Source organism: Hemicordylus capensis, chromosome 3 (assembly GCF_027244095.1).
Source record: "Hemicordylus capensis ecotype Gifberg chromosome 3, rHemCap1.1.pri, whole genome shotgun sequence".
In the NCBI taxonomy this organism is placed as follows: Eukaryota; Metazoa; Chordata; class Lepidosauria; order Squamata; family Cordylidae; genus Hemicordylus; species Hemicordylus capensis.
The window spans coordinates 138,887,211-138,913,096 of record NC_069659.1 but is presented as its reverse complement, the minus strand read 5'-3'; the positions used below and the strand labels follow the sequence as shown (position 1 = coordinate 138,913,096).

The following is a 25,886-nucleotide window of genomic DNA, read 5'->3' as shown; positions in this document are numbered from 1 at the left end:
TTACCACCACAATGCCTCCTAAAGAGATGATTCCTCAAATTTGAAGCTTCACTGAGAGAGGAGCTGAAGGCTGTTGAACATTGGGAAGCTAAAATAAAGCAGGGAAATAAAGGCTGAAAAGTTCCCCTTCCATGGTTAAGCACTGGAATTTAGGAAATGAGGAATCAAGGAACTGATTACTGAATATAATTACCAATTTTGGTGTGTGTGTGTGTGATTTTTCTACTAATCTGTTTAATTTCAACTTCCACACAAAACAGGAACCAGAGTCTAGTAAGAGGCTTAGCATGATGTTTTTCTTGTAATAACAACTGGTCTTTCCTTTTCAGATAAATCATCAGAATAATATGATGTGTCTGGGAGAACATAAATGGTCTCATATGTTCCCTTTTCTCATGGTAGGTATTGCAACTAGCTAAGCTGCAGACATAAAGTAGTATAGTTGCTCACTGCAATAAATTAGCAATAAATATAAATAAATATAATTTTGCTAATCTGGGCTATAGTTCTCTACACAGGTGCTTTAGCAGTATGCAAGTATGCTGCACACCAGTAGATAAGCGTTTCTGCTGGATAATATTTTCCGATGGTCTGGACCATAATTAATCATTACTCTGTCAGATTCCAGTATTTCCCAGTATGATCCAGTTTTCCAATATGGTTTGGTTTCTGATGCACTGGACCATAATTTTCCATTGCTCTGTCAGGGTAAGGGCACTGGCTACAAATCGAGAGACTGACCATGCTCTTTTCTTGTCATTTCAGAGCACTTCAAATTTGCCTTAATAAAACACCATTGTAGTATATCCCTCTTTATATTTCAATATTATTTGGGTGCCAAATAACAGAATCAACAACATATGAAACTTTTCTGTAGAATTTTGATTTGTTTTGTAGAAGGTCATGACATCTGACAGGTTGTGGGCAGAAAAAAGAAAGCTGATTCCTTTAATCATATTCAGCATACTCTACTGCAGTTGAGCATGCTCACTTACATAGGGTAGGAAAATCTGTCAGACTAAGATTTTTTTTATATATCTGCACTATACCTATATAGTAGGTACAAAGTGCACTATACCTGCACAGCAAATGGTAGAGAACACCTAGCCTCAACTAGCTCTCTGCTGCTTCCACGTCACAGATGCTGTATTATAATATTACAAACTTTTAAAAGCATACGTAACTATTCTTGTGAGGATATGATGGAATTTAATTCTCCAAAGGGAGGCTGTGGGCCCAGGTCCCAAAGTAACTAGCAACACCCCTAATTTATTCTGATTTTACTAGTTGTAGAGAGGGTCAAGCATCCAGGGTACCACCCCAACCACAGAAAACCTGATTCAGCCTGTTCCACCTTGCAGCTTTGGAGATTTCAACAGGCCCTTTACCCTCACACTTGCATGGGTAACCTCATGAAAGTTAAGATTCTTGGGAAGCTCATTTCTGCACTCAGTAACACATTCTGCACTTTTCTGTATTTTTGCAGGATTAGAATTATGTAGAACCTTATCTGTACTCTTTTCTACTCCATGAATACTTGTACACTAAATTCACCCTTCCAGAGTATATTCCTTTGGCAGACGTTTTATATTCACTGCAGGGTAAGTGGGTAATGAAAATAACAAATATTTACCTTTGGTGACAGGCATCACTTGTGTATTCTGCAAAGGCCGAATATTCTAACTGTGGTGAAAATGAGTACTACAACCAGACTACTGGAATGTGCCATGAGTGTCCACAGTGTGAGCCAGGAGAAGAACCTTATATGGTGAGTTCACATACTTGTAATCTTCTTCCAGACCTTATACTGAAGCCAGAGTAAGTAAGTAAAACTTTATTTCAGTCGTAGACCAGCAATACTAAGTGCCAGTGGCTGACATGTCCAACAGGATACCTCAGGCGATCCAGCACCTCCAGCGTGGCTGCAGGCATCTAAAACAATGTCAAGTCTTGCACAAGACACTCTTGCACTAATATGGAAAACTGCACAATTGTGGTTCTATGTGGCTATGACAACTGGAAATAATGGCCATAATTTCACAGAAGTGTGATTCTGCAGTTTTCTGTATTAGTGGAAGTGCAGTCTTGCAGAGCACCTCTGATGTTATTTTAGATGCCTACCGTGGCAAAAGTGGTATTGAACTGCCTGCAGTACACCTCAAGACATGTCAGCCAGTAACATAAATGGGACTTAAGTAAATAAGAGCTAATGTGTCTCATTGATTTCAGTGGTGCATGGACAAAACTTGCTTGATTCTATACATGCTTATGAACATTCAATTAAGAATAAATAAATCTGCTCAGCTTTCCGTCCCTACCCATCACAGATAAAAGTGAAGTAGGTTTTACTACTATACAACTGTGATTTTCATTAGAGTAAATGAAGAAAGGACTCTATACTGAATCACATTTGTGGAGTCAATGTACATGCACACAAACACTTCGTTGAGCACTGTTCTACAGTGACAGTAAACAAGCATTGCATCTGTCATGCTGTATCAGATATTGTTCTAAATGTATCCACTGTGAGGAAAATGGCCACTGCACCATTTCATGTTCTTGAACTATCATGTTCCTGGTGGAATTTTAAAGCAGGCTGATGCATGCAATGAGGAAAGAACGGTCTCTTCCAAAGGCACTTCCAAATAATTACACTGTATAAGAAGATATATTTGGCTCATACTCTACAGACCTGGTGAGCAATTACTTTTTAATAGGCCCATATTTTGATCACAGAAGGACTAGCAACACTGGCTTTGCCAACTCTTGGGCAAGCCAAAATGGAGGCAAATGACTTTTTAGCGCCCTCTTCCTAGTAAACAGCTGCAGTCCCTGTCAGAGCTCTATATCTCTCATCTACTATTCATCAACAGGTCAAACTACACAGTAAATGAAATGCAGTCATCACTCATCAAACGCGAGGGTTCCTTTCCTGGAAAACTTCGCGTTTGGCGAATTTGCAGTTGACAAGCAATAGGAATGCATTGAAAACAAGGGGGTAAGGGAATCTCGGTTGCGAAAGTACCACAAAATACAGTAAAAATTAGGAAAAAATGACCCCCTGACCCCTGGAAATGACCCCTGACTCCTAATATTTTCCCTGACCTCCCCTCCCAAAATTGCCCCCAAACCACCCAATTGCCCCCAAATTCCCAAAAATCACCCTGGACCCCCGGAAATGACCTCCTGACCCTTGAAATTTGCTCCAAAAAACCAATTTTTCGGAAAAAAAATCACCAAACTACAGATACTCAGGAAGCTTTTGGAGCCCAGCCCTATAGCTGCTTAGTCCTACTCTAGGTCATTTGCAGAGCTGCTGCACATTTCACAGCAAAGGACAACACGACTGCATGTCTTTTGTTCAGCAAACAAAAACAACAACAACATATTTTGCATGTTGCTTACATTTTGAGAACGACATCGCCGAAAGAACTGAGGAAGTTTTTCTTCCCTCTCTGAGCAATGGAAAGTATTGGCTTCCCTCTCAGTTCCTAGCAGCCCAGCATGCGGTTTCCATTTAATCAGAGAAGGTTCCCATATAATCCATCAGTAAGTATTTTAATTGGTTTTAAATGGTTTTAATTGTTTTTGAACGGTTTTTATATCGTTTCTAGCACTGGGTTTTGAATTGTGTTTTTTTATGTCTTTTTGAAGTTGTTGTACACTGCCCAGAGCCTCTCGACGGGGCAATTTAATAAATAAATAAATAAATAAATAAATAAATAAGAGACAGAGGGTGAATTACCAGATTAGCCATCAGACACTGCACCAAACTGCTGGAAGGGGGGGGCAGCTGGTTAAAGTCCTCTTTTCCTAAAGCAGGCAACTCTCTGAAGTCAGTGGTATTCTTTCTCCCACAGACATGTGGATATGGCACCAGAGATGAAGACTATGGCTGTGTTCCTTGCCCATCGGAAAAATTTTCTAAAGGCGGATACCAGATATGCAGGCGGCACAAGGACTGTGAGGGGTTCTTTCGGGCAAGAGTTATGACGCCTGGAGATAAAGAGAAAGATGCCGAATGTGGGCCTTGTCTCCCTGGGTAAGGATTTAATTAAGAGACTTTTGTCTCAAAAAAAGACATACTGATTGTCATAAGTATAAGTATACTGATATAAGTATAAGTATACTGATTGTCATAAGTATAACTATTGCATTCATGTTCTTAGCAACACTACTTTCCGTTCAGGTAAGTGCACAACAGTTAACTCTATGTAAATAACAGAAGCACCGTTTCAAAGGATATTTTTACATCAAAGTGATACTATTAAAACAAACTTAATATAAAACAAGTGCATCATAATAGGAATTAGAGGAGGAATATTTCAGTTATAGAAGAAATATAAGGACTCCAATGGAAAGTGTAGTTGTGTAGATGTGGAAAACCTATGGAAAGAATGTATGTATAAAATATACATCATCAGAAAGTGAAATCACTATTCTTCCTTGTTCATCAAGAGAGGGATGCATCACCCTGATTAACTGAAAATCTTTGTGGCCACAATATGATACACAATCATTTTCTACAGAAAATTCTATTAAGTTACCAGATCATTATCAGTGTTATCATTGTACATCAGTGACATAAAGTAATGCACTAGAGCATTTAAAGTTAGTATTGCTTTCAGTCAAAGCAAAACAAATCTACTTTTTAAAGATAATAGCCGCCCAGAGATGTGAGTTTTGGATGGGATATAAATATGTCAAATAAATAAATAAATAATCTGTCTTCTCAACCCCCACCCCATCTAAAGTGTGCCGTCAAGTTGATTTCGACTCCTGGCACCCACAGAGCCCTGTGGTTTTCTTTTGGTAGAATACAGGAGAAGTTTACCATTGCCATCTTCCATGCAGTATGAGATGATGCCTTTCAGTATCTTCCTAAATCACTGCTGCCCGATATAGTACCAGTGGGAATTTGAACCAGCAACCTTCTGCTTGTTAGTCAAGCATTTCCCTGCTGTGCCATTAGGTGACTCCAACCCCATCTAGGTCATTCTAAAATTCTTAATGTCCCAAAGAGTCATGTGTATCCTGTAAAAGGACAGGTTTTAATAGACTAGCAATTTGGAATTTCTTCTGTGAAATTAGAAAATACTCTTTGGTGGGGCAATTTTTTAAAGCAGCTTTTGCTTGGAACTGCTCACCGTATTGGTACAGGCTTTGCTTTCCTACCAATGATAGGATAACAGCTGAAGAATGGAACTGGTTCTAGGTCCGGGTATCCTTGTTTTTGAATAGTTATTGGCATTGGGCTAGTTTGGATGATACTTTGTCTTTTGGCCTGACCAAACACAATAAGGATGTGTGCATGCCATGAGCACACATATCCTTTCTCTCTGCCAGCATGCCAGAGCACCTTTCTCTAATGGGGTGCATGTGTGTGTGTATGTGTGTGTAGGGGTAATTGTCCACACCATTCCTCTACAAATGCTCCTCTAAGCACACAGAGTAGTTTATTATTTGTAGTGTGCAATGCCGTGTACTGCTGCACTGTGCATAGATGGGCAAGTTTAGATGTCCCACTGTGCTAGAAGCAAGGGGAGGATTTGTGCACTTATGGCACACACATATACTTATTGTATGTGTTTGGGCTGACAGACCACATATTGTCCAAATCAGCCCATTGTCAGTTATAAGAGACTCACAGAATCATAGTCTTGGAAGAAATCGGGAGTGCTGATTAATCTAATCCTGAATTAAGAAAAAAATCATAGAAATATTCCTGACTGATTATTCAACATACTGGATAAGCCATAATGCAGAATGAAGAATTGCAACAGCAATAAGGTATATTCTATAAAATTACAAATAAGCTAGAGGGAAAGGAAATAAAATAATTCCAGAGGTTCTGTCCAATGGCATGAGGAGAAATTAAGGGCATATGACTCATTTTCCTGAAGAAGAAGACCAAGATATCCACCTATCCAGCATTTTGTTTCCACCAGTGGCCAGCCAAATGTTGTTTTTTTAAATTTCTTTGCTCCTGACACAGAACACCTGCTCCAATTACACTTCTTAATGGACAGTTTATCCCCATTTAATTCTATAGAAAGTATAGCGAGGCCTTAGGACAAAACTCCCACCTTGTACCAGCAACCACATATATCCTCAGCACATGAATACCACATAAGATGAATGCAGGTATGGCTGGAGGCATTTTCTGGGGAGAATCAGTGGCTGGGAGGGGAATACTTAACCTTCTCCACAATCACCAAGCTGCCTTATACAGAGTCAGACCATTGGCCCATTTAGTTCGGTATTGTCTACACCAGGCATGCCTAACTTTTGATTCTCCAGATGTTGCTGAACTATAACCCCCACCATCCCTAGCCACAATAAATTATAGCTGGGTGTGATGGGAGTTGTAGTTCAGCAACATCTAGAGTGCCACAGGTTGGGAACCCCTGGTCTGCGCACTAGGCGGAAGTCTCCCTCAGACTGACATGGAGATGCCAGGGTATGAGCCTGAGGCCTTCTGCAGGCAAGCATGCAGTTGCTCTTCAATTGAGTGATGGCCCCACTCCCTAAGGGGAATATTTTACAGCACTCGCATGCAGTCACCCATCCAAATAAAAACCAAGGTAGGCCCTGCTTAGCAAAGGGGGCAATTCATGCTTGCTATTTGTAGGTTGTGTACAATTTGGGCTTTTTACTTTCTTTACCTAAGAATATTCTTGTACTGAATAATTACAGCCAGTTAAATCAATACAGCTGGTGGCTGTCTGAAAAATTACTTCTTGGAAAAATGCATTATCCTTGTGCAGAAAGTCTAATTTCAGGGGAATGTATTGAAAAGTGGACAATTTTCTGTTGTTTTAGGCAGTGATACACCCATGTCATGTAGCTTTAATGCTTGATTAATTGCACTTATGAGTACAGTGGAGGAGGAGAAATGCTGTTCCTAGCCAAGCAGGAGAAAAAACAGATAATGCCATTAAATGAATTATAACAAACTTAAAGGAGTGATTTTATCTTGCACACTAATTGATTACTTCTCAACCATACTTAATGGCAATGAACTCAGTTATATTGTTATGCCTCGTCTTGTCCTTTCATTGCAGTTACTACATGCTGGAAAACAGGCCAAGAAATATCTATGGAATGGTTTGCTACTCATGCTCTCTGGCACCTCCCAACACAAAAGAATGTAAGTTGCTCTCAGTTTTATTTCCATTTTATTTTGACCTCAAAATGCTGTCCCAAGGTTTCACGAGGAATATGCCAGATGAGAATGAAAGATCTCAGGCCTGCCATTGCCATACAATTCTGTCATGTCCCTAATGGAAAATAGAGTTTCTTTTTCTATGAAGGACAAAATGTGGAGATTTTGTCACCACCCTTTTCTCTTTTCAGTTTTCAACTCAAGAAGAAGAACTTTATTTACAATCAGTGATCAGATACACATGTCAAAAGCCAAAATACATCCCCATATACAATATAATAGGTACAACAAATCAATTTAAATATAATAATGGTAGTAAGATCAAGTTGCATCTTGTCGGCGGTCCTTTGTTGTCTGATTTTCATGACTGTCAAGCAAAAGTTGGCTAGCTTTCGGCTAATATCTACACACTCGTCAGAGAGGAGAAGTCATGTGTAGTAGAGATTTGTCATTTATTCTTTATGTGTACTGGTTTTTATTCTGCTACTATGAAGTATATAGCTGTTGTGCAGAAGACATCCATGTACACATTATCCCTCAAATGGATTCAGATTAGCCTATGCACATGATTGGCTTCCATATGGCTTCCATACTGTATGGAAAGAGAGAGGAGAGTTGGTCTTGTGGTAGCAAGCATGACCTGACCTCTTTGCTAAGCGTGGTCCACCCTGGTTACATATGAATGGGAGACTACGTGCGTGAGCACTGTAAGATATTCCCCTTAGGAGATGGGGCCGCTCTGGGAAGAACACCTGAATGTTTGAATGCAAAAGGTTCCCAGTTCCCTCCCTGGCATCTCTAAGATAGGGCTGAGGGGGACTCCTGCCTGCAACCTTGGAGAAACCGCTGCCAGTCTGTGTAGACCAGGCATGCTCAACTTAGGCCCCCCAGCTGTTTTTGGACTACAACTCCCATAATCCCCAGCCACAATGGCCAATAGCCAGCAATAATGGGAATTGTAGGCCAACATCTGCAGGAGGGCCAAAGTTGAACAAGTCTGGTGTAGACCAATGGTCTAACTTGGTATATGGCAGCATCCTATGTTCCTATGTACCAACAGTACCACATTTCCAGAACTGCCTTCTTTTCTTCCTTTCCCTTTCCCCACATGTAGCAGACTTGCTCAGTCTTTAGCTATTTCATATGACCAATCTACATAGTAGAGACAGTCCTGTTTCCAAAAGGGGTCTGCCTGGCTTCTCTGTATGTGTGCTTAAGCATATGTGTTTAAGTGCTTCATGAGGAGGGACAAGTTCCTGCATTTGAGTATTTGACTTGGGAACATTGACAGTGACCATGCTTCGATTCCATGCTGTTTACCATTTCAGTCTCTTGGTTCACATTAAAGAGCATAGGGACTATACTGCAGTGTAGAAGATACAATGCACAGTATTTTACAACTTTTAAAAAAGAATGATCATATTTATTTTTGGCATGTAGTATTAAAGGGAAAGACTGTGATAAAGGGAACCAGATCCACAAAAAGACTTTTAAGGCCAAATCATGATCTCTTGAATTGCAATGTATTTTATGGAAAGGCTGACAGGCTCTCAACAATAGCACTGCTAGCAAGTTTCTTTACAACATTCCTGTTGTATTACATACAGGTGGCCAAAAGTGCAAAACTCACATTTGTATCATTATGTTTTAATCATCAGCTTTTAAAGGCCAAAATGCAGGAATTTCCATGTGTGGCGATATGTCCTAGGGTTGCTCGGCATAAATATTTATAGAAATATACCAGTAATGGCTGCTTTAGAACCCAAACTAGATAAGTGGTCTGAGACTGGCTTGTAAATTATACCTTAAAATTCATGATAGATTTGGCTAGGAAACGTTCTACAATTTTGTTTTTGTCTTTTGTTCTCCCCTGAAAGTTGACAACAAAAAGTTCTCCATTCGATTTAGGCTGAGAACTTTTCAGCCTCTCCTCTCCTACGTGACAGAAAAACCTGAATTAGAAACTGTCTTCATGCAGCTTGATGGCTAGCTCGTATACTAACGGGTCTAGTTCCATCTACATCTTTGGGCTATGCTTAAATTTGCTCTTCGGGAGGTGGCCATAACAATAAACACCTGATAAACTGTATAAAAGTGTATAAGCCTGGTGAGCCATATCTGAAGACTGAAATAGGGTGTTCACATAAAATCAAGCAGTTCCACTCTTAGGTAACAATAGCAAAACTGTTCCCAGTATGTTTGTTTAAGGTTTGTTAACTTAAAAACCTCTACTCCTCACCCCTAGCCTGCAGGACACATGATATGTATTTAAGCGTTGCTAAAGTAAACCCTGATCCTCAATGTCAATTCCTACTGTCTTTACCAATGTAGCTTGTGGGAGTGTTAAGAAGTACCATATTGCTTGTCGCACTCAACAGACTTCCATAAAGTTCATTTGGATATACACTTGTGACAAACACTTGTGGTTTTCCCAAGTTCCTCAGGGATAAAAAATGCTGGTACAGCATTGGTAGTTTTTGGTTTTTTTTAATTAAGCAGAAGAGTGGTTTTCACTTAATGCAACTAGGACAGAGTCCGCCCTTTTGAAAACTCCCTTTTCACTTTCCTCTCCTCTGTAACAACATTACTCATTCACAGAATTACAGACTTGGAGGGAGTCTGGAAGGACATCTACAACCCCCTACTCAATGCTAGAGTAGCCTCAACTGATGGCTGTTCCCCCCTCTTCTTGAAGAGCTCCAGTGAAGGACAACTCTCCAACTCCCTAGATAATTAGTTCTATTGTCATTCTGCTCTAACCGTTAAGAACTTTCATAATCTTCAGCCAAAATCTACCCGCCTGAAACATAGGCCCTTCAGACTTTACCCGCCTGAAACATAAGCCCTTTTAAAATAAGGCTTTCAGGTCACCAGTGGTCCCTCTAATTTTTTTCCATCTCTATGCGGAATGAGTTTTGTTTTGGGTGGCAGTATTGTTGGGGTCACTTTTCCGGGGAAGGCCAAAGCCCTCCAGCTAACCTGGTAGGGTGATGACTCTGGACTCTTATTGTTAATTATGCCAATTAATAAGAAGCCAGAAAGGAGATATTTTTCAGTCTCTTTATTCAGCTGAGTAAAGTTACCGGGTGCCCACTTCAATACTAAGAGAGAAGTGACACACCTTGCAAGCAGTTTCAATCACCTTTTATACCTTTTGGTAAACAAGCAATAAGCCCACCCAGTTCCCCTTTTTGCAAAGCAATGCTATTGGCTGTTTCAAACAAGTTGTTTGTCCAGACACGTATCATACAAACTTCACGAGGTGACCTTTCGTCAGTCCCCAACTTTCTGTCTCCCTCCTTGCGGTTTTCCAAGCTTAAGCAAGCATTTTGCAATTGTCAGCAGCATCTGTCTGGCCAACCGTTTGTTTGTGGTTTTAACACAGAAATACTTATTGTGACACCCAAAAATCCCCTACTTGCAATTTATCTCTCTATCTTTTATCCCCTGATAGCTTCAAGCAGTATTTCACAGAAGCAAGATGGCGTTAGTTATGCTAAGGGTAAAATATAGCTTTTGCAGCCCCCTACAGTATCAAGGCAGTGTGTGCGCACCTGCATTCAGAATGGGGCCTTCCTGATTCAACCTGAGCGGGATCTAAAAGGAACTGAGTGGACATCCAAAAACTTGTGAGTGTGTGCACATGTGCATGCTTTAGAGGGAACAGTGCAGGTCACCCCCATAAAATCTCATTTTTCAATTTTCTTATTTCTTGCTCATGCCCTAATCTTGAGAGCCAGTGTGATAAAGTGGTTAGAGTTCTGGACTAGGACTGAGGAGACCTGAGTTCAAATCCCCATTCAGCCATGATACTTGCTGGGTGACTCTGGGCCAGTCACTTCTCTCTCAGCCTAACTTACTTCACAGGGTTGTTGTGAGGAGAAGTATGTAGTACACCGCTCTGGACTCCTTGGAGGAAGCGCAGGATATAAAATGTGAATCATCATCATCATCATCATCATCATCTCTTGATCTGTTGATGGAGTGGTCTTTCCTTCTTCCTTTCTTTACTTATTTCTTGAAAGTTGTTTGAGTTCCTGTGACAAAGGTTCTGTTTAGGAGATCATTTGGCGTGCACCTTCCTTTTAGCCCGTTGATAAAGAAAGTGCAGAGTGATAAGATGCCCAGGTCCCAATGACCTTGCAGTGACCTCCAGCATCTTCCGCAGAAGCTGTTGGAGACAAGCTGCAACCATGCAGACAAGCTGCGACCTTCTCAGACCTTGACCAATGAATTACAGATACATTGAGCTACAAATAATGAAACAGAGCAAACATGCTGCAAAAGGGCTCTTCTGATCCAAACGCTCTGGGGGAGCAGGTTTGCCTTACACCCTGGAGAGCCACAGCCACTTAGTTTGACAGTACATTGCTAGACAGACTAATGTTTTCTTTCCATGAATAAAGCAGCTCTTACAACTTTTATTCTCATTTAGCCCCATTTTGCTTTCCCCGTCTCCTTCATAACTGAAGTTTATTTATTTATTTAAAATATTTCTATACCACCCCAAACTTGTGTCACCAGTGTTCCCAGATAGCTGAAACATTATAAGTGTGAATGCATCAGAGTGTGAATGGCTAATTGAGCAAAGCCAAGATGGTTCACTTAGTATATGCTTGAACTGAACTGGGTGAAGGAAGGAAAGCGTCATGAACGTTGCCAGAAAGAGATAAGCTACAGCCTGCTGGATAACAAAGCAGACAATATAGCACATCATATTGCATTAATTGAAATGTAATGTAATGGATAGAGGGGGGGAGGGACCATTGACCTGTTGCAGCAAGCAACAGTTGCGTGACATTGCAGCTACCAAGTAACATTTCCCAGTGGATTGTGAGACATTGCACACGCCTGGTGAGTTATCAGATAGACAAGTGCAGAGCCCACTCAATAGGCTGAGGTGTTTACAAGAATTCCTATGCCACTGAGCAATGAAGAACAAAACCACAGTGGGTGAAATGTTCAAGAATGAGCAGAGAAACTAAAGAACATTTTGGCCTTGCTTGCTGGTGCATTCAGAAAGATAGCTTCACTTTGTCATGTTATTGTACATGAATAGGTCAGAGATTTCATCTGTTTCTCCTTGAACCCTGAATAGTACAAGGAATAAGTGAGTGTCAAAAGTTGGAATTCATATAGTGCACTTGAGAAAATTGATGGCAATGAAAAAGGAAAAACTTAGCACTAAGATACAAAACACTATTCTGCAGATACCAAATTATGGTAGGGATGTGCAACTTGTACAGCACTGACGAGATATCAGAAAGACAGGATGAACTGGAGGACTATTTCTAAAAATATGCATATTTTAGACAGGATAGCACTGAAGTGGCAGATACCAGCATACATTAAGGCTATGCACACGGCTGTGCAGAAGGGTGGAGTGGGGGTGGGTGGTGAGGAAGGCAGGATCAAACTCACCTTTTCCCTAGAGGCTGCTTTAGGCAACCAACTCTGTGCATGCTTGCACTGCAAGACCGAGCAGAGTTGGGAAGAGAGGAGCTGCCATGTGAGTCCTTTGTTGACACATGGTGCAGCTCTTCTTTTTCTCACCCCCTCCTGCTGGTCAATGGGAGCATTCCATGGAGACCCCATGATGGCACAGGGGCTGCTAGAGGATGCTTCTATTTGTAGATGGGCGTGCCAGCTGCAGCAGTGGTACAGGTCTCTTGGCCAACTCATGGCATGACTGTCACTGGTACTGGGCTTTAGATTATCCTAGCTGTGTGGGTTATCTGATGGACATCATCCAACCTAGCTGCCCCTGTTGGTATGCATGTCTGTCAGTCTCTCACACACCCTTTGCTGCAAATGTTAATATGTTGGTAAAGAAAACAGCTATGATACAGCAAACTGTAGATATATAGACAATGGGGCTCTCTTTCCCCATCTCCCTTGGAAAACAATAGCTGACATCCTCACTAATTGTGCAGAGGTGCAACCTGCAAAACACCTCTGCAGTGTTTAGTAATTTAGTCCCACTGTGCAGATGAAGGGCAATTCTTGCTGATCTATACCCGGAAGCACTCTAATGCCCAGAAATATGTCCTTGAGGATCATGAAGCCATCAAGAACATATTTATGGAATATATCCAAGGAAAGGTGAGACTGGTGAAAATCAACCTCCCACCACGATCCATGGGATTCTGGATTAATGTTGTAAATCTGTTGGCTCGGCTGACCTGACAGGAATTTACAACCCCTTCAGCTCTACTTCTGTGAATTAATTAGAAAGTCTGGAGATAAGAGTAGCAGCTTGGATGCACGAACTAAAGCGAAAAATGACTCACAAAGAAAAATAGCATAAACAAAATAAAGTCCCTTGAACTAAACTAGGTACCCCGCTCTACGATAACTGAGTAATAACTGAAATAACAGAACAAGGAATGAACAGAACCAGGACAGGCTGACACATGAAAGGTTGGATAATTCTTAAGTATGCACACTGTCTGTGGTAGGCAACGTTGCTGACAGTAATATGTGCCAAGAACAGACTGTTTAATATAGGGCTCAAAATAACCGGCCGCCAATCAGGCTTTCCTGACTCAGCACTTCTATTTCCTCTCCTGTGAGATCTTGCGCCTGCGTGTCTCCCACTGAGCCTTTCTCTTGAGACGTCTTCTTAACACAGGTGAAATTCCAGCTTCCTCCTGATCAGTCTCCTCAGCCCTCATGTCTGCCAGCTGTTCCAACTCAGCTCCAGAGTCTGTTCTCCCAGCCAAATCCTGCTGCTGTGACTCAGAGCCTGCACTCCCAGCCGGGTCCTCTCGTTCCTCCTCTGACTCTTCTGACTCAGAGGTCTGAGCCATGACAATTACTGAGCACTGCAGAGGTGCTTTGCATGTGCCTCCATACAGTTAGTGAGGATGTCGACCGCCTCCTCTGCTATAACAAACTGCTTTTGAGATAAAACTGGCTTTTTACAAAATGGCTTGCAATCAGACACAGAGGGAAAGAGGATGCAAGAAAAGCATGTGCAGAGCTGCATACATGTGTCTCTGGATTATAAGAAATGAATCTGAATTATTTGCCTCCTTGTTCATAATTTTTCAAAGAATGTTGGCAGTTCTTCCATTCTTCAAAGTGTGTTCATGCTTCTTTCTGCAAACAAGGAGCACAAGAAACTCAAAACAGAACTAGATGTTTTTGGAGCTCTGAGTGCCTGAGGACAGCCTAAATAAAAGTGCTAACATACTGACCCTCTATCTCCCTCCACCCCCATTGAATTATTATTTAGTCATTATAGCATATATTTTTATATCCTCATATAAAATAAACAAGCATAGGTATAATAAGCTACTACACAGTAGTGAAATTTATAATACATATTCTGAAGTGCTAATTCCTGCTTAAACAAATGAAAGAAGAAATAGGGAGACAGCATACAAGAACATTCCCCGTGAGAGAATAAGCAAAGGCTTCAGGAACCAGGCCTGAGTTTACTTGATTATCTTAATTCACATGCATTAAATGTCTGGAGCAATTCAACTATATGGCCACCTTCCAATAACATAGCACTAAATATCTTTCTCCCTCCCCCCCCCCACCATCTCTCTCTCTCTCTCTCTCTCTCTCTCTCTCTCTGTGTGTAAAAGGGTCTAGCTAAATAAACCTAAATAAAACCAAATAAATCTATAAAAACTAAATATAAATAAGAACTATTTGGGATTCAAAAGAGAATATATATAACAACAAACATATACATATTTAAGAACTAGCAGTGCTGTGAAGGTACTTTGCTACTGTTATAGAAAAATGCATTGGAAGTCACTGAACTGAATACTCAGTTGGCCAAGTTTAGACTGTGTGTTTGTCTTTGTCATTGTCTAGAGTATTTATATTGTGTAACAGTTCATTTTATTAAAAATACATTTCATTTAGGACATGCACATTTCTTTGCTTTATAAGCTGTGAGACATTTTTCATGCACTACTAGAGAACTTAATTTCCTGTCAAATTTGTCTGATGGAGCCAGGCCAAGAAAATTCTTTACTTCTTAGAACTGCAGAACATCATCAGTCATTTTTTATTCATGGCATGAATTTATCCATATAAATTCTCCAATGCCGCATGTCCCTAACACCATGCTCTCTGTGCCAGGGATTCAAAGTCCAAAATGCTGCTAAATACAACCCATAATTTACCTATTATGTACAATAACGAATCTTCTGCTTTCTTTTCCGCATAGCTAGCCAACATCTTTTCACCATCTTTGAAGACCACTTTTAAGATAACCGAGTCCAACTTTATCCTATCTGTATTTCTTGGTCCAGTCTGCCTCATTGTATGTTTACATGGACTTGTGTACAGGCACACAATAGAGCTTTTCCTTTGCAAATGCACTCTGCCACAGTGCAAGCAGCATTCTAAATTTTAGATTTTTAACAAACCTATGCAATACAACAGAGAAGAACTGCAAAATGGGCAAATCAAGTTAGAGCTCTGTTGTTTACAATCAAAGTAGTGCTTCTGGAGTGCAGAAGCACTATTTTAAGTATTTGCTCTGGCATTTCCTACCATGTTAGAATGCAAAACCAGTCAGCCAGTTTCATTAAAGAAAGGCAATGGTTAAGCAGACCATAGTCTTTGTATAGAAAGGTTATACTATCCCAGTTAATTTATAAAGCATTAATTTTAGGTAGTTCTGTCTAGATGGTTGGTATTCTTTCAATTGACATGCATAGACAGTAGTATCTAGAGAACAAAGTTTATGAGCATAAGTTGTTTCTGAGATATAATTATAGTGAGAAAAAAATCAACTTTAGAATGGCTTTAATTCCATGCATTTCGATTAATGTTGAAAAGTATGAGTCATGTTGCAAAGCAAAGAACAAAAATTTAAAAATCTGGTGAATGAGAAAGTAAATATAATATTCCTTCAAGAAAGTCAATATATATTAAAAAGAATATGATAATATATTAAAATGTCCAAAACTGGGGCAAGTATATCCAACCTTTGGAAATGGGAAAGCAACAGGGGCAGCAATTTATTTTTAAAAATATTAATTTGGAAATTGAGGACATACATGAGAACTCAGAAAGGAGATAAATTTTTTGTTTTGGCTAAGAACTCAGATACTTCCTTAGTTATATGTAACATCTGTGCAGCTGTGAAATTCAAGGACAATTATATGAGAACTTTTAAAAGATTACTACAAAAATATATGGACAGGGAATTGATAAGGGATGGAGATCTGAATGAAGTCATTAATAGTAATTAGATAGAACCAGTGTTACAAAAATTCTTAAACTCTCCCTAGAGCAATTAAATGGCTTAGAACATTTACACATAGGAGTCCTATGGAGAGACATAAACCTCACAGAGAGAGATTATATTTTCTACTCTACACTTCACAAAACTTACTCTAGGACTGATTTGTTTTTGGTATCAAAGAACTGCTATCCAGAGTATTAGAGGTAAATATCTGCAAAATGTAATTCCAAACTGATCAGTAGTTTGGGGAGAGAGAGACAATGAAGGTTGAATGATATCTTCTTTCCAAGATTTAGATTAAAAAAAAAAACAAAATGTGAAGATGAATTAAATATCTTTTTAAAAAATTACTAATCAAGTTAATTATTGTTACCTTTACAGAATATTATTTGGGAAGCAAGCAAAGCTTATATGAGAGGATAATCGCTGCCTTCCAGACTAAGTTATACAGTAGTACTACTCAGGAGTTACTCTAATGAACTAAATTTCAACAGACTTCCATCAAGTTACTTAGTTAGGATGTCAGCCAATTTATTTCATATTAGTCTTTTTTTAAATAAGGAAAGGAAAACAGATAGACAAACATTGACTGAGAAACTGAGAAAAATGGAGACAGGGGGAAAAATAAGTATTTTTCCCTACTGGAAAAAATAAAATAAGAGGGTCAATTGTAAAAATGACTTAAAAGATCCTTATGAAGTATATAAGGAAAATGAATTATACTAAGCAAAAAGACTTTAAAGGAGAAAAAATAAATTATTAGCATACAAATAAGAAATATTGGTAGAATTTAAACCAATAAAGAGCAGCGATGGTAGTATAGTTTTTAAGGATGAAGAAATGATGTCAAAATTTGAATAATAAAGAATTATTTGATCAAATAATCCAAATATCAATTCTATGCAAAATTATCTATTGCAATTAAACATACCAGGAATACAAGAGATACTTAAACACATTTTAGAGGAAGATATTATTGAAGAAGTATTAAAAGGAGGGAGGGGAAGGGAAAACTCAAGGACAAGATGAGTAATCATCAGTCTGTTTAATACACTTGCAAATATTCTTGAAGCTCCTTTTGTTAACGTTATGAATGAAATCCTTGTTAATGGGAATTTTCTTTAGACTTGGAATGATGCCAAAATAATAAGTATTGCCTTAACCAAGTACAGAACTATTAGAGGTAACTTCATATAGGCTGATTTCATTGTCAAATATTGATTATAAGATCTTTAAATCTGTTTCAGCTAATATGTAGAATATGGTTTTGATTAATTCTATATACATAAGAACCAAGCTGGCTTTCTTTTAGAAAAGCATTTAAAGGTTAATATAAGAAAGCTTACTAATCTGAGTATGTAAAGAAAAGGAATCAATTACAACTCATGTTTTTAGATCTTGAAAAAACATTTGATAGTATGGAGTGGTCATTTTTTAAGGTAGTTGGGTTGAAGATAAATGACAGAAGTTATTAGAGGTACATCAGATTAAGAAAGTAATTAAAGGAAAATGGGTATACCACTGGAAGGACAAAGTAATTCGATATCTAGGGGAGATTTGACAAGAAATAATCAAGACCTATAAGTTAATAATTATGAGAAATGATTTCTGAAAATTTCAAAATTTTATGAGAAATAATATCATTTTTCAGACCTTGAAAAATGGTGCACATAACATCTCTCTCACTTTGCCAGACTAAATATAATAAAGATGATGAGGGTACTACTGCAATTTAATTTTTTGTTTCAAACATTATCAGTAGAACTTAAAGAGGTGCAGCTTGGAAAGCTCCAGTCATTTTTATTTCATCACAAGGGGGCAATGCAGTATCAATGTTTAATAGGATATTTGTTTTCATCTTCTAAAGTCTAATTCTGAGAACCAACCTCCTGCACAGCTTATTTTTTAAACATGCAACCACTTATAATTCTAACAAGTATCCTCATGCAAAGCTTATCTTCAAAATTATAATCCAATCTTGTGCATGTTTAAGCAAAAGTAAACCCATAACAGTCAGCATTCAAGCATTATCAGACAACCAGACTTGTACATTCTAAATACTTATTTAATTCATTTTCAAACAGAACCAACTTAATGCTAAGGGAAGTCTTATGTATTCTAATTCTAATGTCCTGAGACTTTACCCATCACCTCCTTTCTTTCATTGATTTGTATGTGACACCTCAAAAGGCCAATATTTGACCCAATGCCTGTCTGCCTAGTCTCTTCTGTTCCTCTCTCTCTACATCCTCCATCTCTCAGCCTCGTTTTCGAATCCCTACAAATAGTTTATCACTACTAACATTTATGAAAGCATATAAGAGGAGAGGGTCAGTGTGCAGCTAGATGACTGCTGTCCTCATAGCGTCCTGAGCATCAGTATCATCCCCAACCTGCAGAGGAAGAGGCTTAGGGCTGAAAGAACAAAGGAAAGTGTAGGTACAGTACATGGAGGCTAAGGGTGTGGAACTTAAGGTGGATACCTTAACAGAGAATGTCTCTGCTTTTTGGTACACGAGTGAATTTGTAAGCACCTTAACTCTTCTCTTAAACTGGAGGTTTTTTATCTTCAGCTAGAAAATCTCAAGGTTCAGAAGTAAATGTATGCCAAATGTATATTTCACAGCTCTGCATCGTAAATAGACTTAAAGGTGGTGAGCTTCATTTCATTTGTATGGTGAACTTTTAAATGAATGGGAAATTCAAGGAAGCTAAATAACTTCTTTGTCAGTTCACAAATACGTCAATTTATGGCTGAGATTTTTTTTAAAAAAGGAAACCAGGGAAAATTATGGCAAATTTATTATTGCAGGTGCAGGTGTTACCTCTGGCATGTCAGCCAGTTTCCCAAGTACTTCTGGAACAAGTACCCAGTCTCCTTTCCAGCATGTGCACAAAGGTAAGAAAAAGAGCCCATACATTTACTTTTCCCTTTAGCAAAAAGCCCTATTCAGACACGTCGTCCCAGCCTCCGGAGCTTCATGCTGCTCCACGCAGCACTGCTCTTATGGGAGCGATCTCTGTAGCAAAACCGCTCTGTGCAAACTGTCTCCAAGGATGAGTTTACATTCACATGCACTTAGTATTATACAGAGTTCTTGGACAAATATAACAACTTTATTGGTTTTGTTTATTCTTTGGGGTGGGGAGTGACCCAGAAAAATGGTTGAATTATAGCATTCATATTGTCAATAAAAATGCAATACAGTGTTCAGGATTTACTGTCTTCCTGCTCCACAGTATGAAAGCAGAAATATGTTCTAATATTTTAGGGGACTCTCTGAACTTAGTATATGTTATAACCAAAGTGAGCTGGGAACACATTCCACAATATTATTATGGCTGCTAAGAGACCATCCTTTGTAAATCCAATTGTTTATTAATAGATAATTTATCTCAATGAAAGCTAATGGTTAGGGGATAGTTTTCCAAACAACTCATTTGCCTTCTAGGGTATAGTTTGAGAAAGGTGGTCTGTGAGATGAATGGTTATCAGAGAGATAGACAGGTATCTGCAGCTCGAATTTTAGAAACACAGCTGTGAGTTGGCTTGAATAGAAGCATCCATGGAGTACAATTGTTCTCTCTGGGACCTGACTAGCATAAATGCATAAATGTTGTATACTGTCTTCAACATCAACATTCCTTATGCCATTCTGCCTCAAGAAAGCTACAGTTCAATAAAGTTAAAATATAAGATTACCAGCCCAATTTTATACATGCTTACTCATAAATGAATCATACATTGATTTCAATGAGGCTTATGCCAAAAAAATGTATGCATACATTGCAATCTTAAACTACACACATTTGGGAGCAAGTCCTGTTTAAAGTCAGAATGTAAAGGACTGGTGTGTGTTTAGTGCTTGTTTCATTTTATTTTGAAAAATCTTATTTTTAGTTATCCCCACACATCTCTAAACATTCGCTTTTTGTGGTTCCAGGAGACCTTTCTGGACAAGGACACCTTGCTACTGCTCTTATAATTGCAATGTCTACAATCTTCATAATGGCTATTGCTATTGTCTTGATCATCATGTTTTACATTGTGAAAACTAAGACTTCAGCTCAAGGTAACTGCCAATCAATGGAATAATCTCATTTTGAAGGTGCTATGCTTAGACAATGCTGAGAATGAGGATTAACCAAAGACATTTTTAATTTCCAGCCTGCTGCACCAGCCATTCAGTGAAGACTGTAGAAGCCCAAGCCAATATGCAGGAAGAAAAGAAAGAAGTTCAAGGTTTGAGCTGCTTTATAATTTCTACTTTTTACACATCAAATCCCACAGGGCTTAAATTGCCTTCATGCTATGCCCCGCACAAATCTATTATTTTAATCACTTTAACTCAAATTCCACTTAGTAGAAGAATAAATGGAAGCTTTTTCTGATCTTGGACCGTAACAATAAACTTACTAAGTGGAAAGGGATCTGTGTGACCAGAATTTAACCAAATCCTCCTAGACCTGTTGAGTCGGTACCACATTTGGATGGATTTGTACTAAAGTATTAATATGAAGAAGCTAGCAAAGCAAGTGTAATGTTTTTTGTCTCTTTCAATGGTTTTTTTTTTTTTTTAATTTGCAGAGAACGTTGTGATTTTTTCAGAGAAAGATGAGTTTGGAAAATTGACAGCAACTCCAGCTAAGGTTGTCAAAAGGTATGTGATATAAAAGCAAACATGCTAATAGTGGGGAGGGACGTCATATTCGGCTAAAAGGATCTGAAAGAAAAGTTTTCTTGGTTTTAGTGAGAGGTACAATAAGAATAATGAGCTCAAATAAATCTATCACCGCAAAATCTAGAAAAGCAAGCATAATCACATTTCTAGGAAAGGATTGTATTGCTGGGACACATTAAAACTGAAACAGCAAATAAGAGTTGTCCTGTTGTGGAGATCTGTTCTACAGATGCATACAAAAATATTTCACATAAACGTTGGTCCACATTCACTTAACTGAAAGGAGGTCATCCATACAGAAAAACTAAGTTGAAATTAATAAGCATCTGGGGCGAAGCAGAGCAGGAAGAACTATGTGGTTTGGATGCAATCAGAGTTCCTTGTCTGGAATAAATTGCTGGACTAGGGTAAAGAATGATAATTCCCCTTGGAACTGGGAACACAGAGTGGGTAAACAAATCCATTTTGCTCATCTTTAATTTACAAATTACGATATGACTGCAGGTACACATGAAGAGCCTGTATACTCTCCTTTTCCCAAGTTATGCAGGTAGTTAATTTTCATGCAGGAAACGATGTTGACTCTTGAATTCTACTGTGCCTCTGTTACTTAGGAATCAGCTGGACTTTTACATGTATTCAAAATACATTTTAAATTTATTCTAATTTTGGCCAAAGTAAAGCGCACAGCTAGAATAATGTATGCAATCATTTTAGAAAGACAATCATTCCTTGTCTTTATCTTTTCAGTGAAAATGATGCCTCTTCAGAGAACGAGAGACTGCTAAGCCGTAGCATGGACAGTGATGAAGAAGCTGCGATTGACAAGCAGGGGACGCCAGAGTTGTGCTTGCTTTCACTAGTCCATTTGGCTAGAGACAAATCTTCTACAAACAAGTCAACTGGCGTAAGTCTCATTTGAATTTTTAAAAAGGTATTTAATATGGTATTTAAAAACCCTTTTTGCATTTTCTGTATCCATAATGCAAATATAAAGTCCAAATTGGTCTTTATATTTAAGATATCTTCTCCTTTCTATCTTGCATTAGCAGTACTCACACTTCTATGGAAATAATGTGAGATAAACTCTAGGACACTTTCAGGGTCATGGGCGAAAACAGCCAAAGTATATTCTTTTAAAAAAACAAAAGCACACACTATAACACTATTTTGCATAAATTGGTAGGAAAACCTGGATAGCTGCTTCTCCCGCCTTGCTTCCACACAATCACTTCTTCCCAGGTTTCCCTCCTAAATTGCTTCCACTCTTTCTCGTCAGAGGCATGGAGACTGTGAAGCCTCTACCATTTCTTGGGGCAACAACAACAAATGGTGGGGGAACTTGTAAAATATGGACGTGCCCAATTGCTACATCTCTTCCAGAACCTAAGTGAATACAGGTTGGTGGGGACACACAGCACTGTCAGAAGAGAGGGTATAAGGGGTGTCAGGACAGAGCTGTAACCTTCCTAACAATTTTCCAATTGTCTCCTTTTGTGCTTTCATTTCAAGATTAATCCAATGCTATGTGTACGCTGAACCAAATGAAATAAAAATAGCACGGAGGCAACCTGAATTATGTAACCTGTTAAACAATGCAAATAGGCTTATTTTCCATAATTATTCTGCTTCTACTGACCTCTAGAGAATGAATTCAGACACACCTCTGATTTCACCTGGCAAAGTGCATTCACTTTTAAAAAATATCCAGATATAAAGGTTAAAAATGTGCCTTTAAAACAACGATAATAAAAGATTCTTAGGAAATTGAATTCAGGGCTTAATACCAAATTGTCTTAGCCTTACAGAATACCTTTTTATAGCCTTTGATAAAATTCCTTTGCTTGTCTCTTAATATTTCTGACGAACCATGAAGTTCTACTTTTTAAAAGAAATGTTTCTGTCTGTTACTTTCCTTAGATACAAAGCCGGAGGAAAAAGATACTTGACCTGTATGCGAATGTATGCAGTGTTGCAGAAGGTGAGTGCAGAGCAGGGGCAGAGCCACCATTGAGCGGAAGAGTTCAAAGAACCTGGCCACGAGCCACAGAAGGGCCACACGAGCCCTCTGGAGTTCAGTGTTGGCTGGACGGGTGCATTTATTTTCCCCTTTTCCCCTCCTATGAGGGGGAGAAAGGGAAATAAATTCATGCAGCCAGCAAACACTGGCTGGTAATGCACTCTGGAGGGCTTGCACAGGCCCTCCGGCAATCGGGCCATGCCTACATTTGTGTGACATCAGATGCAAGGGGCGTGCCAGTGGAGCCCCCGGAGATGGGGCAGAACCTGGGCCTCCGTTCTCTGGCTCTGCCACTGGTGAAGAAAGAAAATATAAAATGGGGGGGGATTATAACCCAATTATTTGCAGTAAGAGACTGCAGCTGCAAGACAACTAATATGTCATAAGCTACAGATATAGATAAATTCAACTCTGAAGGGAGATTTTAAAAAATATTAGAAGCAATTTGGTTGAACTACAGAGGGAATTAAATATATTCTGATGCTATTATTTGGCTACCTTTTAGGCAAGTTGTCTGAAACCTTGCACAGTTCTGTAACCAATATCTATGAAAAAGAATCCCACCATTTAACATTTAATCTAACAATAAACAATAAATTTCAGCTGAAGTTTGTTGTCCACGGTTGGTGCTCTTCCTTCCTTTTCCTATGATAGTTAGCAACTAATATAAATAGATACTCCATAAGCTTAAAGGGGGGAAATGTACTTGCTTAATTTCCACTTTTCTTATACACTTCAGCTTCAGGATTCTCCAAGTACATAATGCATATTTTAAAATATGTACTTTCTATCAGTGTCAGCATAAACCTATGAGTGCATTTGCATTTTTGTTTCAGAAGTTACGTCTATAGGTTGTTGCGTTGTTTTTTTACCTCAGAAGAATTTTTTGAATTTCTATCTCAGAAAGATTTTTTTTTTTTTTAATTGCGCCTAAGATGGGGAAACTAGTAGATCCTGCCAGGAGTTTCACCCTTTATCTGAAATCTGCTTTGCTCCTGGGTAAAAATAGTAATGGCCGAAATGATGTGCTACGATCCAGCGCCAGAACACTCCATGCCAGCCCAGGACTGCTGCAGATGCTTGGCAGCCCCAATACTGTTAAGAATGAGTTGTTGTGCAAGCACTGCAACCACAGTTATTCCCATTCACCACAATTGGAATAACTGCATTTGTGCTGATTGCACCACTGCTCATTCCTAACAGTGTTGGGGCTGCCAAGCGTCTGTAGCAGTCCTGGGCTGGCATGGAGTGTTCTGGCGCTGGATTGCAGCACTGTCTCAAACAAAGGGTAGAGGGTCTTTTTCAAAGTGTTTTCATTATGAATTACAGAGATAAGAAAGAAGAGATGGAAAGAGAAAAAAATGCTTTGGTTCTATTCTGTGCCTGAGCAGAAAGTAGCAACTAAGTAGCTTCCTACTGCTATTTCAATTGAATGCTGAAATCAAAGCAACAGGAAGTTATGTACCAGTATGAGGTGAACTGTATTGAAGGAACAATCAGCATTAGGGCGAATGCATGTGTTACTATGACGACGACAAATATTTATGTACTGCTTTTCAACCAAAGTTCTCAAAGTGGTTTACATAGAAAAAATACATAATAAATAAATCAGTCCCTGTCCCCAATGGGCTCAAAATCTAAAAGAAACATAAGACACACACCAGCAACAGCCACTGGAGAGATGCTGTGCTGGGTCTGGATAGGGCCAGTTGCTCTCCCCGTGCTAAATATAAGAGAATTACCACTTAAAAGGTGTCTCTTTGCTTAGTTAGCAGGATGTGGGGATAATATGCTGCAGTGTGGTAATTAATTTGTGATAACTAAGCACTGTGGTGTATAGTGCAAATACACTTTTATGTTAATAAAATATAATATTGTTGCATGGGACACAGATCAACTAGATAAATGCAGTTCTGTAATGTGATTCTAAACTTTCTTTCTAGGTCTCAGTCCCACAGAGCTGCCATTTGATTGCTTGGAGAAGACCAGCAGGATGCTCAGTTCTACATATAACACAGAGAAAGCCATTGTGAAAACATGGCGCCACCTTGCTGAGAGCTTTGGCCTGAAGCGCGATGAAATAGGTGGCATGACAGATGGCATGCAGCTCTTTGACCGCATCAGTACAGCAGGCTACAGTATTCCGGAACTGCTAACTAAACTGGTACAGATTGAGCGATTAGATGCTGTGGAGTCTCTCTGTGCAGATATCTTGGAGTGGGCACAAGTGATGCCCAAACCTGATCCAGTTGCAGCATCGTGACATTGTGATCTTCATTTCCAAAGCATCTGAAAGGATATGGATTCCAAAGCAATGGGACCCAGAACAGCATAGAATCTTGAAAGCATGGATGGCTTCAGATTTCAGTAGCATTTTCTGTTGTCCCAAGAAAAAAGAGAGCCAAGGTTTGTTTGGGGTTACCACAAATTAACCCAAGGAGCTCAACCTGAAGACTTCTTGAAGTATAATGACGTGGCCTGGTAAAAGATGAATATTGATTTCTGACTGTTACAAGCACAGATACAAATCAGTCTGCCAGCATCACTGCTGGCTTTGGAGAAATCTGATTTAATTGCAATGGCTTGATTTTTCTTCAGTTTCTCAAAAATTAGTAGCTGCCTTCAGATCCAGTGCCAAGGGATACAGATAAGAAGAAGTCCATTATGATACATCTAGTATTTCACTGTGCCTTTGCATATAACACATGATTAAAAAAAAAATCAGCAAGTGTGTGTGAAGTTAGAGTAATGTAGATTAGCTGTTGAAAGAACACATTACTCCAGTTCTTTAAATTTTTAAACTGG

The 25,886-nt window shown here is 39.0% G+C and overlaps 1 protein-coding gene across 1 annotated transcript; it reads left to right on the top strand.

Moving 5' to 3' along the window:
- Positions 1-338: 338 nt before the first annotated feature.
- EDAR (ectodysplasin A receptor) lies at positions 339-25,344 on the top strand. Its single transcript, XM_053304546.1, has 11 exons — positions 339-398; positions 1,646-1,768; positions 3,861-4,042; positions 7,065-7,150; positions 19,192-19,278; positions 20,327-20,452; positions 20,548-20,622; positions 20,968-21,040; positions 21,812-21,968; positions 22,982-23,042; positions 25,025-25,344. Exons 1-11 carry the CDS (start codon positions 348-350, stop codon positions 25,342-25,344), a joined length of 1,341 nt encoding a protein of 446 aa, XP_053160521.1. The 5' UTR covers positions 339-347.
- The last annotated feature ends 542 nt before the right edge of the window (positions 25,345-25,886 follow it).

Coding starts and splice junctions, on each gene's coding strand:
- EDAR (XM_053304546.1), top strand. CDS start 348: ATGATGTGTCTGGGAGAACATAAATGGTCTCATATGTTCCCTTTTCTC. Junction 399..1,645: donor ATATGTTCCCTTTTCTCATG/GTAGGTATTGCA, acceptor CTTTGGTGACAG/GCATCACTTGTGTATTCTGC. Junction 19,279..20,326: donor TTTCCAGCATGTGCACAAAG/GTAAGAAAAAGA, acceptor TGGTTCCAGGAG/ACCTTTCTGGACAAGGACAC.